This window comes from Pinus tabuliformis, chromosome J, assembly GCF_031772625.1.
Source record: "Pinus tabuliformis cultivar Carrire ecotype Pingquan chromosome J, CPIR1, whole genome shotgun sequence".
NCBI lineage: Eukaryota > Viridiplantae > Streptophyta > Pinopsida > Pinales > Pinaceae > Pinus > Pinus tabuliformis.
The window spans coordinates 941,356,500-941,376,147 of record NC_142295.1 but is presented as its reverse complement, the minus strand read 5'-3'; the positions used below and the strand labels follow the sequence as shown (position 1 = coordinate 941,376,147).

At 36.1% G+C, this 19,648-nt stretch overlaps 1 protein-coding gene across 4 annotated transcripts in view; it reads left to right on the top strand.

The window, feature by feature from the left end:
- Positions 1-19,189, top strand: part of LOC149229883 (transcription factor bHLH118-like) — a 32,867-nt gene extending 13,678 nt beyond the window's left edge. The window contains exons 1-3 of one of the 4 annotated variants that reach the window (XM_089375939.1): positions 6,773-7,613; positions 7,708-8,067; positions 18,608-19,187. In XM_089375939.1, the coding sequence (XP_089232065.1) occupies positions 7,230-7,613; positions 7,708-8,067; positions 18,608-18,700 (837 nt within the window). In that variant the 5' untranslated portion in view covers positions 6,773-7,229 and the 3' untranslated portion in view covers positions 18,701-19,187. Of the gene's footprint in view, positions 1-6,772; positions 7,614-7,707; positions 8,068-8,377; positions 9,190-18,601 lie in introns of those variants that run through there. The other 3 variants (XM_089375938.1, XM_089375937.1, XR_016247332.1) reach the window with 3 other exon arrangements.
- Positions 19,190-19,648: the final 459 nt, after the last annotated feature.

Genomic DNA, 19,648 nt, shown 5'->3' with positions numbered 1-19,648 from the left:
TATATCTAATTATATAGATTTTAATAAAATTAAAAGTAATAATATTTTGTGAAATTTATATAAATATAAATAATATTACTAAATAACAATATAAATACTTAATAAGTAAACATCCATTAAATGTGAATAGCATTCAAATCTTTCTGAATTAAACCATTTTTTAAAATTTTACACTTGAAAATATTTACATCCCAAAAAATGGATGGTCTAAACACTTATTACATGAAGAAAAGAAAAACTTAAAACCACTTTACCCACGTACAGATAGTTCAGAAACGCGTTTCTGGTATCAATATTAAATTATATGATGCACATGAAAATACTCTTTAAACAAAAGGATATGGCATCGACGAACATGGTATACAACTCATCAACTACGTGACTTTGAACACACGTTGAAATATCGATGATTATGATATTCTCTCTACACATAACGAGGATTGATCCTCGTTCTTCCGCTAAAATGGTCCCATAAAGAAATACCACGTTTCTCGCGATGCCAAATTTCTTAACTCTAAGCTGCTTTTGCCATCGATTTAGCTTGCTTTACATTACCCTATGTCAAAAATAAGAAGAATATAAATACGTACCGTCAATAGTTTCCATGTAGTGTTGGGTATTTTTAATGGAGAAATACCAAAACCAAAATAAAATTCACCACAGAGACAATGCTCTGTTTACTCTGTCCAGGATCTTTTGCAGACAACCTTTTAAAAACAAACTCACTCAGAACACAGCATTACACAGTCACAACACATTTCTATTAATTTAAAACTGAAACTCTGTTACATATTTCTTCCTCTGTGCAAAGAGGGAATAAAAAAAAAAAAAACTCTGCTGCTCTCACAGATTTTCCACTGCTGTGGATGTTACATAAAACAGTTTCAAAACATTCCTGTGTTTTTCATTTGCAGACAAACACTACAGCACTGCTGTGCATATACAAAAAAAAATCACACACGCTCGTGCGTTGCCACTCCACTCACACCATAAAAAAAACTTCACACCAAACTACAGCACACGGGCTATATTCAACATATGACAACGTGTTATAAAAATATAAAAAAACGTATGCCCATAACTATTTTAAATACATGCCCGTAACAATATTAAAGCCTCACTTAAATCTATATAAAACATATATAAAAGATATATGGGACGTATGCCCATTACCAAACTTGAAGCCTCCACCTAAAAACTACGGAACACATTAAACTCTATTTAATTCCTCCCACGGCGGTCAACGGATAAACTTTCACTCCACGTAAAAATTGATTTGACGTGGGCGGAAGGAAACTTTGGAAAGTCAACGGCTGAGATTACGCGATCAAATCGCTGAGCCAATCCAACGTGGTTCGCACGCCAACCTCCAGCAAAACAAACGACTTTTACCGTCCGGGGAAAGTGGTTTTGGGGCGTTCGTACATGGGACGCGTGGCGGAGAGTGAAGGTGTTCGGAGCCTCCTCCTGCTCGTACAGTCTTGGAGAATGGCGGTGCGGGGAGACCGGCCTGGTTTTCAAAAACCACCGCCGCGCTGTTCAAATTAACAATTTAACACTCCCCTTTAATTTTAACAGCCGCACGTTCGGTCATTCCCAAACATTTTCTCAAAAATTCGAAACTCTTCTGAACCAGTGGCTTTGTCAAGATGTCTGCAACCTGTTCCTGGGTCCTGCAATGTTCTAGGACAATTTCTCCATTGTTCACTAACTCTCTGATGTAGTGAAACCTTGTGTCGATGTGTTTCGTTCTCTTATGAAACACTGAATTCTTTGACAAGGCAATAGCTGAGCTGTTGTCACAAAAGACCACTGTTGCTTTTGCCTGCTCTTGGCCTAAGCTTCTCAACATTCTTCTCATCCATACTGCCTGGCATGCTGCTGCTGTCGCTGCCACATATTCAGCCTCTGCTATAGACAATGCTACAATGGACTGCTTCTTAGAAGCCCATGAGATGGCTCCTGAACCCATATTGAAAACATAACCGGAAGTGCTCTTCCGATCATCTACACTTCCAGCCCAATCGCTATCTGTGTACCCAACCAAATCTGAATGTTCTGAGGTATGATATAGAATTCCAAACATTTTGGTACCTTTGACATACCTCAAAATTCTCTTTGCTGCCTGCCAATGTGCCTCCTTCGGCCTCTCCATGAACCTGGAAATCAAACTAACAACATACATTAAATCAGGCCTAGTTGCTGTTAAATACATAAGGCTGCCCACAATGCTTTTGTACAGGCTAGGATCAAAATCCTTGCTGCTGTCCTCTCTGCTGAGTTTTAATCCCATCACTGTGGGAGTGATGGCTGCCTTGCATTCTTGCATCTTAAATCTGCCCAAAACTTGATTTACATATCTTGTTTGAGATATAAAAATTCCTTTTTCATTTTGATCTACTTCTATGCCTAAGAAGTATCTCAAGAAACCCATGTCAGTCATTTCAAATTCATTCTTCATGACTGATTTAAAATTCTCAATAAGATAAATATCATTTCCAGTGAAAATAACATCATCTACATACAAGACAACAATTAAAATTTTACCATCTTTTTCCTTGATGTAGACTGTGGGTTCTCCTTCACATTTGTCAAATTCATTCTCCAATAGATATGAATCTATCCTGCTGTACCATGCTCTTGGCGCTTGCTTCAGCCCATAAAGAGCTTTCTTCAATTTGCACACTTTGTGCTCTTCTCCTTTCTTCTCATATCCGAGAGGCTGTTCCACATAGACCTCTTCCATTAACACTCCATTTAGGAATGCTGATTTCACATCCATTTGGTAGACTTTCCATTTGTTTTGAGCTGCTATGGACAGCACTGCTCTCACGGTTTCCATTCTTGCAACCGGGGCGAAAGTCTCCTCATAATCTCTTCCATACTGCTGCTTGTAGCCTTTGACAACCAGCCTTGCTTTATGCCTTTCAATCTTTCCTTCAGCATTGCTCTTGGTCTTGTAGACCCATTTCACACCAATGACTTCTTTGCCTTTTGGTAATTCAACCAAATCCCATGTTTTGTTTCTTTCTATGGCATTGATTTCCTCATCCATAGCTTCTATCCATTTCCTATCTTTAATAGCTTCTTCAAAATGGATAGGATCATCAACATGACAAAACAAGGCAAATAAGGAATTCATTCATTCTTCATAAATTTCACTTAGATTTCTAAACTTCTTACCTCTTTCACTTGGTGTGCAAGTGCTTGAAGATGCACTTGAGTTTCCTCCTTGTGGTGTGCTTGGAGAAGCACTCTCATTGATCCTCAATGGTGTACCTTGCTGTGCTTGTGTTGGTGCCGCTGTTTGGGGATTCATTTAAGCCACCTCCTCTTCATCTTCATCATGAGACAAACAGCCTTTAATGTTCACTGTTTTCTCTATGCTTCCATCCCAAGCTTCCTCCTCAATGAATTGAACATCCCTGCTGACAAAGAACTTCTTGGTAGATGGAATGTACAGCCTGTAGGCTTTGGATTCATCACTGTATCCAATGAAGATGCATTTCTCCCCTTTGCTGTCCAACTTCCTCCTTAGTTTATCTGGAATGTGTGCATAGGCCACACACCCAAAAACTCTCATGTGGGTGACTACTTGCTTTCTCCCACTCCGTGCCTCTTCTGGCACTTTGTTCATGACTGCCTTTGTAGGACACCTGTTCAAAATATAAACTGCACAATGTACAGCTTCAGCCCAATACTCATTTGGCAAATGCTTTGCCTTCAACATGCTCCTTGCCATCTCCATGATGGTTCTGTTCTTCCTTTCAGCAACTCCATTTTGCTGTGGGGTGTACCGAGTTGTGAACTGTTTATGTATTCCATTTTCTCTACAAAACTTTAGGAATTCATTTGAGATATACTCACCTCCTCTATCAGTTCTCGATACTTTTATGTGCAGTCCGCTTTGGTTCTCCACAAGTGCTTTGAAGTTTTGGAATTTTTCAAAGACTTCACTTTTGTTCTTGAGGAAATATATCCAAGTCTTTCTTGTAAAATCATCAATGAATGTCAAGAAATATAGGCTGCCAGCTAATGATGGAGCTTGCATTGGTCCACACAAATCTGAATGGATAATCTCTAAGGGTGTCTTTGCCCTTATGCTTTTCCCTGATGGAAAACTTTCTCTGTGTTGTTTTCCCAAAATGCAGCCTTCACATAGGCTGTCCGGTTTCTCTATCAATGGTAATCCTCTTACCATTCCTTTTCTGCTCAATAGATTTAGACCTCCAAAATTTAGATGCCCGAATCTCAAGTGCCATAACCAGTTCTCATCCTTTGGCACACTTTGGAAGGCCTCTTGGGTGACTGCTGCCATTTCCTTTTTGTTCTTCAAGTCTGCTCTTATTCTAAGAGGGAACATCCTGTTCCTTGTCATCTTCACTTCAGCAATGCATCTTTTGCTGGGTGGTATGTCCATGATGGTGCACACATCATTTACAAAGTAAACATTGTAACCCTTTTGGATAAGCTGTCCAACACTCAATAGGTTACATCTCATTCCGGGGACATAGTATACATCTGCTATGGTTTTCCTTTCTCCTTGTTTTGTAAATATTTTTCCCTCCCCTTTTCCCATAACAGACACTTTACAATCAGTTCCTAGTGTGACCTCTGATTTCAAATTCTGATTTAAGGCTGAAAAGAGGGCTACATTCCCTGTCATATGGTTGCTGCAACCTGAGTCTAAAAACCATATGTCCTCACTATGTGTTTCAGCCATGTTACAAGCTAACAGGACATTTTCTTGACTGCTGTTTTCTCTTGTAACATTTGCATTTTGTCTGCTGTTCATATCATGTTGTTTCTTTCTACAATCACTAGCATAATGTCCATACTTTTTGCAATAATAGCATTGAACATTAGATTTATCATACCTTTGTCCTTGAGCCTGATACTGTTCTCTTTGTTGGTTGCTGCCTTGACCTTGGTTCTGATTTGGATTGCTGCCTCTTCCTTGTGCATTTGATGGGCTGTTCCTTCCACCTCTGTTCTGGCTTCTGCCTCTTCCTCTTCTGTTTCCTCTTCCTTGACCTCTTCCTCTTCCAAAGGACATTTGGGTCTTAAAGGCTTGCTCAAGGGATGAGTTTTCATTCCTACTCAACCTCTGCTCATGTGTTATCAGTGATGCATGTAGCTCATCAACTGAGTACTTTGAGAGATCCTTTGTCTCTTCAATGGTGGTGACTATGGCATCAAACCTTGAGGGTAAGACCCTCAATATTTTCTCCACTATTCTTCTATCTTCAATTGTTTCTCCATGAGTTCTCATTTGTGTGATTACACCAATCACATGAGTGAAGAATGAGTCAATGTTGTCTGACTCCTTCATGTTCAAGTTTTCAAAATCCTTTCTCAGCATTTGCAATTTTGCTGTCTTCACTCTCTCCATGCCTTGATAGGCTGTCTTGAGGGTTTGCCATGCATTGTGTGATGTTGTAGCTGCTGCTATCCTTGGGAATATACTCTGGTCCACTGCTTGATACAACAAGACAATGGCCTTTGCATCCTTCTTCCTATTGAGCTTCAGCTGATCCTTCTCTCCCTGAGTTAATGCATTGAACTCAGTTTCATCTGCTGGTTCCTCAAACCCATATTCTACTAGTTCCCATATATCTTGAGCGATGAACAAAGCTCTCATGGTTATAGACCAGTAGTCATAGTTCTTCCCATTAAAGTGTGGGAGCTGGGTGTTGAACATACCCATGCTTGTGCTTGCCATTCCTTGCATCTTGAACTATGGTTTTAAATCCTTGACTGTGATTTTTTTAAAAAAACTGACTGTCTTTAGCAATAACAAGAGAAATGCTTTTGGGGAATACCTGAATCCTTCGCTGTCTGAGTCTTCTGTCTGCCTGAGAGGTTTTGCTGCAGCAACAACCTTCTCCCTTCAGCTTCTTTGTCTTCTTTAAAGAGCCTAAGCCTGCTCTGATACCACTGTTGGGTATTTTTAAATGGAGAAATACCAAAATCAAAATAAAATTCACCACAGAGACAATGCTCTGTTTACTCTGTCCAGGATCTTTTGCAGACAACCTCTTAAAAGCAAACTCACTCAGAACACAGCATTACACAGTCACAAACACATTTCTATTAATTTAAAACTGAAACTCTGTTACATATTTCTTCCTCTGTGCAAAGAGGGAATAAAAAAAAAAAAAACTCTGCTGCTCTCACAGATTTTCCACTGCTGTGGATGTTACATAAAACAGTTTCAAAACATTCCTGTGTTTTTCATTTGCAGACAAACACTACAGCACTGCTGTGCATATACAAAAAAAAATCACACACGCTCGTGCGTTGCCACTCCACTCACACCATAAAAAAAACTTCACACCAAACTACAGCACACGGGCTATATTCAACATATGACAACGTGTTATAAAAATATAAAAAAACGTATGCCCATAACTATTTTAAATACATGCCCGTAACAATATTAAAGCCTCACTTAAATCTATATAAAACATATATAAAAGATATATGGGACGTATGCCCATTACCAAACTTAAAGCCTCCACCTAAAAACTACGGAACACATTAAACTCTATTTAATTCCTCCCACGGCGGTCAACGGATAAACTTTCACTCCACGTAAAAATTGATTTGACGTGGGCGGAAGGAAACTTTGGAAAGTCAACGGCTGAGATTACGCGATCAAATCGCTGAGCCAATCCAACGTGGTTCGCACGCCAACCTCCAGCAAAACAAACGACTTTTACCGTATGGGGAAAGTGGTTTTGGGGCGTTCGTACATGGGACGCGTGGCGGAGAGTGAAGGTGTTCGAAGCCTCCTCCTGCTCGTACAGTCTTGGAGAATGGCGGTGCGGGGAGACCGGCCTGGTTTTCAAAAACCACCGCCGCGCTGTTCAAATTAACAATTTAACATGTAGCTTATAATATTCATAGTTGTCGCATCAGATTGAGTTGTGAGCCGTATTTTCATATAGTTAAATTATGATGTTCACACATGATCTGAGACACGCTCTTGTTTTGTTTGGAGGGCATTTTCCTGTTTGAGAAGAGATCCGTATTTTCCTTATTTCTTTATGTGATGTTCGGTTGTTTATCACGAATCGATTCGGGATTTTGTACTTTACTGAAAGCCGGAACTGATAGAGTATTAAAGCAGGTTGCAGTTGATCGCGGACTCACACGGTTGTCTGTAAATTTCTGGAGAAGTTCTTAATTTTGAAATTAGGTTAATTAAGTTTTAGTTAAAGTCAAAGATGAGCATTCCTTCATCATGTTTCTCTTATAGCGATGTTGCGAACAAGTTTGATGTCGGAAGCGTATCGAGTGATCCCAATCCATGTATACCAGCGCAAGATCCATTTCCATCGAGTTATAATATTGATCATTTTGCCCACAGATCTAATTTATTTGGTACCCACGACTCGGAAACCCTAGAAACCCTAGCCGGCTTTTCCAATCCCCTAATGCAAACATTCTGCAATTCAAGTTCTCCAACTGATAGTCTGTGTCGGAATAGATTAGCAGGCTCCGTCACGGAAGACAAAAGAAATCACAAAATGATTGAAAGGCAACGTCGTAAAGAAATGAAAGTGCTTTTTTCACAGCTTAGATCATTACTCCCGGAACATGATCTCCGGGTATGTTTTCTTCTGCTCAATATCTAGGGTTTTGAGACACGAACAATATTCTGTATAGTTTTATCCAATGAAGGTTGAATGTTCTAATGTGCAGGGAAAACGAACCGCGGCAGAACAAGTACTGGAAACTGTGAATTACGTTTGCCATCTACAGCAACAAGTCAAAGAACTTTCAGCCCAAAGAGAGAAAATGAAGGTTAAATCTGACCAAAATGCAAAAGTTTCGTTGGAAAAATTTTGCAATAAAACTGTGTCGTTCGTAGGATCGGATCGGGAAGACCCTGCAGTGAAAATAAACTCCGTGGGTTCGGGTGTCCAGATCTGGACGAATATTCTGGAACGTGATATCGTGTACTCTGATATTCTTTTGGCTTTGGAAGAAGATGGGCTTGAAGTTGTGAGTGCTGCTTCATCTGCCATTAACAACAGAGTTTATCATACCATACATGCCAAGGTAGTTTCTTATACTCATTGTCACTGGGTAACATAACATTCTTCTTCAACGAATAAGATAATCTTAACTCTCACGAAAAACCACAGGAAAACATTTACGCTGCTAAAAATTCAAATTCATAGTTTTTATGTGGACCTTTCGTTTGCTTGAAAACAAGGTTAAGAGAAACTCTTTGATTTTTATTAGGATGCCTTCTTTTTTATTAGGTTCACACATTCTACATGGACATCTCTTTCATCCATGATTAAAAGCAAATTTCTCCTCTGCAAGCAATAAGCACATATGTTTATATGTTTTTTTAACGATGCAGGTGCTTGATCTGAATACTTTTAACATGCACACCCTTTACCAGAAACTTTGGCGTTTGATAAGCACTCACCAAACCAAGAATGAGGATTTAAGGACCACTGAAGCTCGTCCACAGTGTTTTGTAAGGCATTAATGAATGTTTTCAAAGGCCGGTCAAGCTTATATTATGCATCTAGCTTAATCTAAATACCTATCTGTCGCAAGTGCTTGGTTGATATGGCGAATCACAGTTTTGTCAGAAATGCATATCGAGGAATCAACTCGTTCAAGGTTGTCAGAAATATTTGGTTAATGAACTGAATCGCATATTGGTTAGAAATGCATATCCAGTGATTGAGTTGTTGAAGGTTCTAAATAAATAGAATAAATTTGGTCACTCGAATAGCTGATAGATAGAAAGGAATTTTACGGAGAAACGCATTCATGTTTGAATTTAAATAGATAGAGTATGTTTATTTACCATGTTAGAAGAAGACAACGTAGGATCAGAGAAATTAGCATTCTGGAGCAGAAGCTTTTTGAACAAGATTGGTACATTAAAAACCTTCAGGACATTTTTGGAGAAACGAAGATGCGCATGATTATGTTAAATGAACTAAGCAACTACTATCGGTTGAGAAATGGAAACAAATGCACTATTTACCGTGAATAAAAGCCTTTAAAACGGTTACATATGACATTATCTTTGAACAACTGCCTTGCGAAGAAAGTCACATACAGCCACTCGGGAGGGCGAGTCTTCCCTCTCTTTACGTTTCTCCGCTGCCACATAACAAGGTAGACTTTTGTTGAAATACTCATTTAGGTTCAAAAGTTTTCAGTATATGTTAAAGTATTTCGTCAGCAACTTGCACTCCATTGACTTCACTACATCAATAGATTAATATAATTTTTGGCAAACTTTATGGAAATTCTAGAAATGGTCGTAGAATATTTCTGAAATTTAATACGGGAGAGGATCACAGAATATTTCCGAATTTTAATAGAAAGGAGGGAAGTTAAATTTCTCATTAGATATCATTTTTAAAAAACCAATAAAATGTAATTATATTAAATAATTTAATTTTCCATTTATATTATGGTAATGAAACTAAATTTGATTTCTTAACTTTCTATCTAATTATAATTAATTAAATAATTAAAATAAATTAGTATGTTATAATAATGTTAATTATATTTTAATTTAATTTCTAAAAACCATATTAAAAAATTTGGTTTTTTATATTTATAAAATGCCAAGTTAACATTACTTCCATTTAAATTTGATTTCGTAATCCTCCGCCCACCAATAAGAATAAGTAAATAAACCAGATAAATTTATATGTTTTTTTTTTTCTGGATAAAGACTATTCTATTAAAAAGATAAAAAGAAAAAATATTTACAGAGAGGATTAAACCTCTGAGGGGGCCGTAGCCTGCCCTTCGCCAAAAAGACTATTGCAGGTAGCAAGCTGCATTCCTTTTACAAAAATGAGAGTTGTAGAAGCGAGAATTGTAGTGAGCTTGAGAGACCAAAAACTAAACTGTTCTATAGGTGATCGAAGCTTCAGAGGTAGCTGATCACTTACAAAAATGCTATCCTTTAAAACTGCTATTACAAAAAGATTCAAAACCAGACTATTGACCTGAAGACTGTAGTATTTCATGCTGATATCAAAAGAAGCCGAAGACATGCACATAATGAACCATGGGAACTTCACACGAGTACCAGAAATCAGAAGAGGGATTGCTGTCATGACACTAGAGCCAGAAGTCTTTAAACCTGCAGAGGAGAGCCTGTCGCATCCACGTTTGCCTGGTTGGGGGAGCCAATCCAGGTTACCATTACATTGTCTTCAGCTTCCATCATACTGCCTTCTGGAGGAAGAACAAGATTCAGAACGCTTCCAAAGAGGCGCGCTAGTTCACAAGCAAGAATTTGCTCTTGTGGTGAAGCTGGCTAGGGTTGAGGGTCTTCCTGAAGGCCCTCCTCGTGCTGCACGGAAGTATCATTGAGGACAACTCCTGCCATGTCACCCTGAAAGTCACTTGAATTCTGAGACGGAGACTGAGCCCTGGAGGTTTCATCTGAGCTTGTAAGCTCATCTTCCTCCTCCGAGAAGATAACAGTAATAGTGGCTGAAATTAGAGGCTTATTGAGCCTACTTCTGAACTTGAACCGGGTAGTTTGAAAGGAGCTATTCAGAAAGGGCCGAGAATGATCAGAGGGCGGAGAGGATGGAGAGGCAGAGGCTAAAGGAGTGATGCGTTGAGGGACAGAGCCACCACGACCCTGAGAACCTCCACGAGAGCCTGAATTACTTCCACGCCGGGGGACGCTGCGTCGACGAGCCATAACAAGGTGCGCATGCAGCTTGGGTGAACAGGGAGACTGAAGCTGGGAGTAAGGTGACCAGACACAAGCTGAATGGACCCAGTTAAAGGACCAGACACCTGCGTGATAAACCCAATTGCTAGACTCGCCACAGATGGAGTAGACCAGGTTAAGAAACCAGGCACAGGCAGAATGAACCCAATGAGTGGACCAGACACTGGCTGAGAAGACCAAATCAGTAAACCAGACACAGGCGGAGAAGACCAAATCAATAAACCAGACACAGGCGGAGAAGACCAAATCAATAAACCAGACACAGGCGGAGAAGACCAAATCAATATACCAGACACAGGCAAAGTGAGACCGGTTAAGAAGCCAGAGGGGCTTCCATACACCCTGAGCTGCGCAGGGGTGCTGAAGGCATAACAGACAGAGGAAAACCAGATTACCAATGCCTGAAAAACTCGTATCGAATGAGCCGTGATTAAAGCCCGCCATGATTAAATCCCTTGCCTGCAGATCTCGAGCCGAATGAACCATAAATGCAATGACCAGAGCCTTGATATCACTTACCGTAAACCGTCGGATCCGTCCAAGTGGGTGGACAGTTGCCTCTGTCGCATGCATTGCGATTAACACGCAGTTATTACACCCGCATCCGGGTAGATAAATTTATATGTTATAATACTGTGAATTATAATTTTAATTTAAGTAATGTGAATTATAATTTAATTTAAGCTTTTGATAATTTAATTTAAGTTTTTATCAAAATTTTAGTAATAAGTATTTTTATAAAGTTTTAGTTTTCTTTTTATATTTTAGAGAAATTGAGCCTATTTGACATGCAGTTAGGTTATAATGGTAAATAATTTTATAAATCTCTAATGTTTATGATTTGTGTTTTAGTAAACAGAGTGGCAAAAATATATATTTGAAACTTGGATATTGGATTTTTTAATTTTCTCAAAATTTATATTACTTTTTAATTTTCTCAAAATTTATATTACTTTAATTGCCAATTAAATTACTATCTAAAATATACAATTTTAAATTTATAACTAAAATTAAATTTATAATTAAATTTAAAGGTTTTAATAAATTTATTTATTATAATATTATATTTTAAAAATAAATATTTCTATTATTCACTTTTTAAAATAATTAATGTTTAAAGTTCATATCATTATTAACATGGTTTATATATAAACTTATTACAATATATTTTTCCCTTTGTATTTATTTTCAATTATTTTCAAAATTTCTTAAAAAATAATTTTATGTTATATTTATCATTTTAATATTAAAAAAAATTATATTTAAAATTAAATAGTATTTCATTGTTCATATCTTTTAACACTACTATTATTATTCAGAAAACAATAGAAGTTAGGTCAACGCCTTCTATTCATAGAAACTTAGGCAATCTCGAACTTCAAATCTGGTTGCCATCATTAAATATTGAACCAATAATATTAACTTCTTTATCATTGATTAGAAAAGAGACGTACTATTATAATTTGAACCCATCAATAACCTCTTACTATATAAAAGGTAAATCATTCTTGAGTAATTAATTTGTTTGAGTATTTGATTCATTCAAAGCATTCTTCAAAGAGATAGATTTAGGGTTATATAAATGTGTTTGAAAGAAGGGTATCCCATACCTTTTACAGTTTACAAATTTTTCTAAACACTACATAGAGTCAAGGTTTATTTATGTGTTATATTTAAAATTTCGTATAAATTTTTTAAGCAGGACTCAAAACCAAATACAGTATTAAGAGGTATAGTGGTTAAACTCATGTATGTGAAAACATATTGAAACATAAAATCTTGGGTCGTAGGGTTTTTTAATTAATTTTTATAATTTAATGTTTTCATAATGTTGTCAATGTTAATTAGTATTTATAGTAATTTATTAATACTTTATGAAAATAAAATAAAATTTTTATTTTAAATGTTATGAAATTTATTATTATTATTTTTTTTATTAGTTTTTGTAATGACTCTTAAATTAGTCTTATTCATTTTTATTCTACATTATATGAAATGCTTTTGTTATATACACTTTTATTTATTTTCCATTATGTACCATAATATAACATGGAAGCCCATTATAATTTCTCTTCTTTCTGTCTAATATGATTTCATTTTACTAGTTTTCTAATTAATAAAATCCATTGCCTTTAGGAAGAATGAATACTGATGTCAAAAATACTATTATAAGAATGTTTCATGATATTTACATTAAAAAAACACAATTTGTAATAATGTAATATTAGTTTTAGATTTAGATTATACAACTCTATAATATATTTGTTTTTGGTTTTAGATTTAGATTATAAGGTTGGAGGTCTTTTTAAGAGTTAAAATATTTTCTTTGTTTAATGAAAAGGGATTTAAATAGATGATCTATATATTTATAATACATTTTCAAGAATTTTTGAAATAAAAATTTTGCAAATACTTCTACAAATTGCTCTATAATGTTTTATGGCTCTTGCTTTGTTTTCTTTCATGTTACTTCAACCCTTATTTTATTTTTCCTTTCAAATCATTTCCATTTAACTTCCATTTGTTACTCATAAGATGTTTTTTCTTTATACACATTTTTTTTTTAAACACCGTCTTATCTTCTAATAGCTTACATAATAAAACATAATGCCCATGAATAATTTCATTCCTTCCTATTTTCTATGGATCAATCAATTTAAAAATGTATCCCTTGAACCCAAACATTCCATCTATTCCAGGATACTATATTGAAATCTATTTATAAAGTGCCTCTTCATTCCCAGTGGCTACAAGGGCTATTTTTCATCTCTACAAAACTACTTAAGGCTATTCCTTCCTATTTTCTATGGATTAATCAATTTAAAAATGTATCCCTTGAACCAAAACATGCCACCTATTCCCAGATACTATATGGAAATTTATCTATAAACTATCTCTTTATTCCTGTTGCTACAAGGCTTATTTTTTCGTCTCTACAAAACTACTTAAAACTCTAAGTTGGTTCCTTTATTGTCCATAGACATGTGGGAACATAAAAATTGTTTATGCTTCTTTTCTTCAAGCTTGATCCTACTATGGAGATATGTAGAGGCAGTTTTCTTACATTCTTCTCTACATAACCTACTAGTTAGGTGCTTATGGTAGCTAGCAAACCTTCTCTATGTTTTAAGAATATGAATATCCATTCCTTCCTTTTCAATATGCAATTGGTTACAATCTTTGAGGCTATTTTAAAGCATAGAAGAACAAACTTCAAAAAGTTATGTCCTATATCTTCCATGAAATCTAAATTCTCTAAGATAAATAGAGTTATGTTGAATTCCTGGAAGATATTTCCTAGCATAAAACATAGTGTCAGGTACTATGTATGGACCCAAAAATATATAACACTATATTTTACCATCTCTCCTGGTTCTTCCTTTATAAATTTGGTTATGTTCTTTAACATATTATAAGAAATACATGTTGGCTTAGTTTTCTCACTAATGCATGTGTTCTTTCCCTTCTCTTTCTCTCCAAGATACATTTTCTTGAAAATTCTTTCTTGCTATAAATTCCAAGTAGCAAGGAGTTTTTGTGATTCTCCTTCCTATCTCTTGTTGCACTTAGGTTGATTCCATCTTAACTCTTGATCTTAAGCTCCCAAAGGGATCAAATCTCTCAAGGTGCAAACCTTTCCTTAAGTTTTGCACTAAAAAAAGAGGTTTGCACCTTGAGAGATTTGATCCCTCTTGGCACTTTATAGATCCGAATTTAAGATGGATCTATACTTGGTATATTTCAAACACACCATTCAATTAACATTCACTCCATCCAACCTGGATGCGGGTGATCTCCAAGAACATTAATGACTGCTAGCGATAGGACCTGCTAGATGGTAGGCAATGCACTGTTTAGCGACTACCTAAGATGAATGTAGGTAAGCCTGTGAGCTGCATTAAATGGCTCATCTGGCCGAGACCTGGAAGTTGTTGGAAACAGTATGGAGCCTCTCGAACCCTCTGTTTATCCTCCCTCTCTTTGCATCTGTCCGCCTCAGGCTGAGAATTCTTGTTGCAGAACTGTCACTGGTAGCCGATGTTGGCTCCTTTGTTGCATTGACCTCGGAGATGGGCACCATTATTCCCACTCTAGGCATTGTCCTATAAATTCGGCATAGGAACCCTCTATCCACAACCTATTCTCCTCCCCTACCTCGTGTCCTACTGCTTTGCATGAAAATCTTGCTGATATGGTCCGGCACCGCATGAGGAGTCGCAGTGGAGGCACCTGCAGTGGCAACACTCGCCCTACAGCTACACCGAGCCCCGTTTTGGACTCTTCCTCTCATTCTCATGAGATCTCACCTCCTCCCAGGTCTTCGCCTAGATACTACCCCCATACGCGCAGTGGTCGGGGTCACGAGCAAGCCTCCATGGCCGCGCACAGTGACATCAGGGTCCACACTGCTATTTCTCCTTTGCTTTCTAGCTCTGTCCCTCACTCGACCCAGTTCAAGTTCCAGAGTAGCCTGAACAGGCCCATCATTACTGCGAATGTAACCATAGTTTTCTCCGAGGACAATGAGCAGAACAGTGCTCAGGCAAGAAATTCGGAAGCGCCTTCACAGGAGGAGAGAATTCAAGGAGAGGGTCGTGGTTGCAGGGGCATTAGTCATGGCCGTTTGCATGGGGAAGGTGTTCAAGCTAGCGACATTTAGCATGAAGGTGGCAGAGCATTAGGAGCTTCAATCAAGATGGAGTTTGTTGGCAGTTCAAGCGGTACCCAGCATGGAAGGGAGCCTCTAGGTGGTGTGGAGAAGGGCGATGTGGAGAAGGAGGAAGAAGATTGGGACCAGTATGCCTGCCCCATCATCGAGGAGCCACGGGACCAGGTTGACCACAATTGACGCCGCGTGGCATAGGAGGCGACCTAAGCGACAACTCAGAAGTTTTTTGTTGACGGGTCTGGTATTGTTTTTGCTGTCTATATGAACGATAAGCGGTTTTGTCATTTTGTTGTAGCTTCAGGTGGTGCTGTGTTGAATCCTCCTCTGGTTTTTGCCTTAATCATGAATACTGGTCTTATGTACGGTTTTCCCTTTGGTGATGGTTTCAGGTTATATGTTTGGTCTCTCACCATGTCAAACTGGTTTCCTCGAATCTGGGGCAGTTTAGACCTTTATGATGAATTTCAGTAACAACTGTTGAGGCAGGGCCTCATTGTAAATATTTTTGGTTTTTTTAATAGAATTAGCTTTACGGAGAAAAAAAAACATTCACTCCATCCAATAAAGAAGAAAAATTCTCACACAACCCAAAGCTTTTAAACCATAACTAATTGTACCACTAAGAAAAAGATCATGTCATTGCACAAATAAGAAAATGAACATATAAATGATTAACTAGATAATATTATAACCCCACAAAAAGAAATGTGGTCTACTTTTTTCTACTTAGATGAATTTCACTCTATCTCAACAACAATATCATTAATATAACAACCGTTATAAGCAATAATAATATATCATCTAACACTTTTTTTTAAAATTATCATAACCATCTCAAAAACTCTCTCCAAATTCATCAGTCTTTGTACACCAACCTTCAAAACATATCCAAAAAGTTTTTTTCCATAAGATCTTGAACAACAACTAAAATACTCATATTAAAATTTTTCTTTTTCCTATATTTTTTCAATAATCATCATAATTCAAATCCTCTTATTATGATGATTTCTTATTATGATTTCTTTCTTTCTTTTTCTTATGGATTTTTTAGTAACGAAAAAAGCATATTAATATTAAAAATTATATATTTATATATATATATAGTAATGATGCATCTTATATTAAATTGATTGATCGATTTATATAATACTTCATTATAAACTATTTAAACCAGTATAGTTGGGGTGAGCTTAAGTCAACTGCAAATTCCCCAAAAAGTTGAGAATCCGAAGGATCTGCAATCGAGTTAAGGATGGCTGTGTAGTTGAATACTACATTTAATGTTTCTTAGTTTTTAGTGGCCTTGGATTTAAGTGTTCAAGCCTTCTATTGGATGGTTGGACAGATAAAATTATCGTGCGATTCTGATAATAATGGGAAATCTGTGCGATTCTGATAATAATGGGAAATTTTATTAATTCTAAATACAGTCGACGGTTCAATGTTTTTGGATTGATTCAATAGCTGTTTACAGGTGATGGTTTCCGGGTTGAGTCAATAGCTTTTTACGAGTGAGGATTTCTGGGTTGTATCAATAGCTGTATGATTTGGTTATGGTTTGTGAGTTACATGCATAGATGCTTGCATAGTAAAAGTACACTTATGATAATGAAGCATACGTAGATTTCCTAATTTAAGTTGTATAGTTTTTAATGATATGGTGAGGATGCAAGGAAATGTCAATACCCATCATAAGCTTAAAATTACACCCAGATACGAACAGTGCGTTATGAACATTTTGTGGAATCCAAATGGTAATGAAAACTATTGCTAAGTGCACGATTCATTCAATTAGTAAAAGCTCGGATCAAGACATATAAGAATAATTGTTCACCAGATATTAGGATGTTAATAGATGAATAGAGAATCAGAGACTGTTAGAAGAGGAAGCCGGGGGTAACAATGCCAAATTAGAATGGGTGTGAGCAAAACTCGAAATCCCAGCTTTGAATCTCATCTTGATATCGGAAGAGGAATTATTTACACATTCCATGCAAAGTCCAAATTAATAGTCCGAAACTGTATCCTCCCGACAGGCAATTATTTGTGGAATGTGAACCTCAGATGCTATGCTAAACAATGAGAGGCAGCCATTGAATTTCAGTAGGTCAGACAGCAAAATAATATATTCATGTAACACCAGCAAATCAAAGGGCACCAACAAATCAGAGGACAATCACAGACAACACTTGGTTGCCAACAAATCAGAAATCTATTACAGCCAGACATTTGAGATAGATAAACCAAAAAGCGCACTTTAAAATGATGATTGAATTAGTTCTTGCAGCATTCTTTCCACTAGACAAATGGAAGTCTTATACTGTGGGTAGTTTTAAGTGTGGGAGACATTAATTTTTATTTGTTTTTTTGTGCGGTGTATTTTGAATGATATTCTTTATTATAAATTGTATTGGTTATTATAATTGTTATATGAGTTATTGAATTGGTAGTTATTTGGATTGGAGAGATCTAATCTGGTTAAAATAAAATAATTTTTAGTTAATGTTTGGTTGAGATATTTTTTAATTAATTAATTATATAATTAATATAATATTTATATTTTACAACAATATATATAATAATTATATATGGAATTATTAATGTTTTTATAAAACATTATCTATATGGAATTATTAATATTTATATAAAACAAAATATATTTGTGTAATTGTTTCTTTCTAAATTGATATTAAAGTTAACTCCAGCTATAACTCCGAAACAATTGAGAAATGTTGTTTTTTTATTATTATATAAATACGAATAATTAAATATGTATAATTAAATTACCATAAAGTAAATACATTAAATCACCATAAATGTGTGAGAAGTAGATACTTTTTTGTGCAAATTGTTTGTGAGAGATATACCGGAAGAGTCCAGACTAAGTCACCAACAGCAAACTTGGATACTGTGTGTGTGTTTTCCTTTTCGTTCTTTCCTTCGGCGAGAATGCATGGGTTTTCAATTCCAAGTTAACACACCTCAAATAGTTTAGAAGAGAATTAAATATTTTTGACCACCAGTAACTTCTGTTCAGACATACTATAGGCTGGATTTGTGAAGACCACAAACCATTGGCTTGGGAATATATTTTTGCACCAGAGTGGATTATTAGGAGGTCTTCCGAATTAAAAACTGAAGAAGAAAAGAACTGATTCGTGTGTCATATGTTGGTGCATATATTCAAGGAACAGAGTCGCATGAGTTCTTGCTCGCAATGTTTGGAGAATCACGTTTCTTCGGCTCATAGATTTGAAAGCATCGATGGAGAATCCCGTTTCTTCTGATAATACATTTGAAAGCATCAACGATGACAGATCGAGACCTGCCAAGTTTGATGATTTTCATGGTGGCTTCCAATGCAAGTGCTGGCGATGTCCATCCTCTTTACAGTAACTGTTTTTGGTACATTCTAAACTGTTTTTTCTATATAATAGGCCAATATTGACCCCTAGTTCCCTATTTTCTATATAATCGGCGAATATTGATCCCTAGTTCAACAGGGAATTATAATCAGCCAATATTGACCCCTAGTTCAATAGGGAATTGAGGGTGGTTTGGAACAATTGTATTTTTAAGATATTAAGTGGAAGTAAGGCTTATTATGGATGGTTGTTTAATTAGTTTGGAAATTGTGAATCCAGGGAAAGATCTTTCATTAGTTGTAGAAATTTGTATATGGATTGTAGTTTGCTAGTTAGGTTATGCAACAATTTATGGATGATGTTGAGTAATTAAATTTGGGATATCTAGTAATTGAAAGTGTGGAAGTGTAACTCAACAATTTAATTTTCCAACTATACTTTTATAGAGATAGCTTGATGGAGTTCTCTCTACAAGATTTAAAAAATGATTGGAGATACCAATGAAGACTTTGCTAGATAAGAAAATCGAGATACTTACTCATTAAGGAAGGCTGTAAGGATATTAACTTCTACTTGTCTTGTACATTTTAATTGATATTACTAATAATAAAATGTATTGGTTATTGTAATTATTTGTTAGTAACATTTAAGAAATTTATTCTAATTGTTGGTTAATTGGATTAGAGAGATTTAATCCAACTAGAATAACTATTATTTAGTTTTTTGTTGACATATTTTGTTTTTTTGGAAATACTAAAAAAAAGGGTTAATTACTATTTTCCTGATTTTTCATAATTAGGTTAGTTTTTTAAACATTCATAGCATTAAAATGAATATACAAGTCATCATCAGATCAATGTACAGTACACA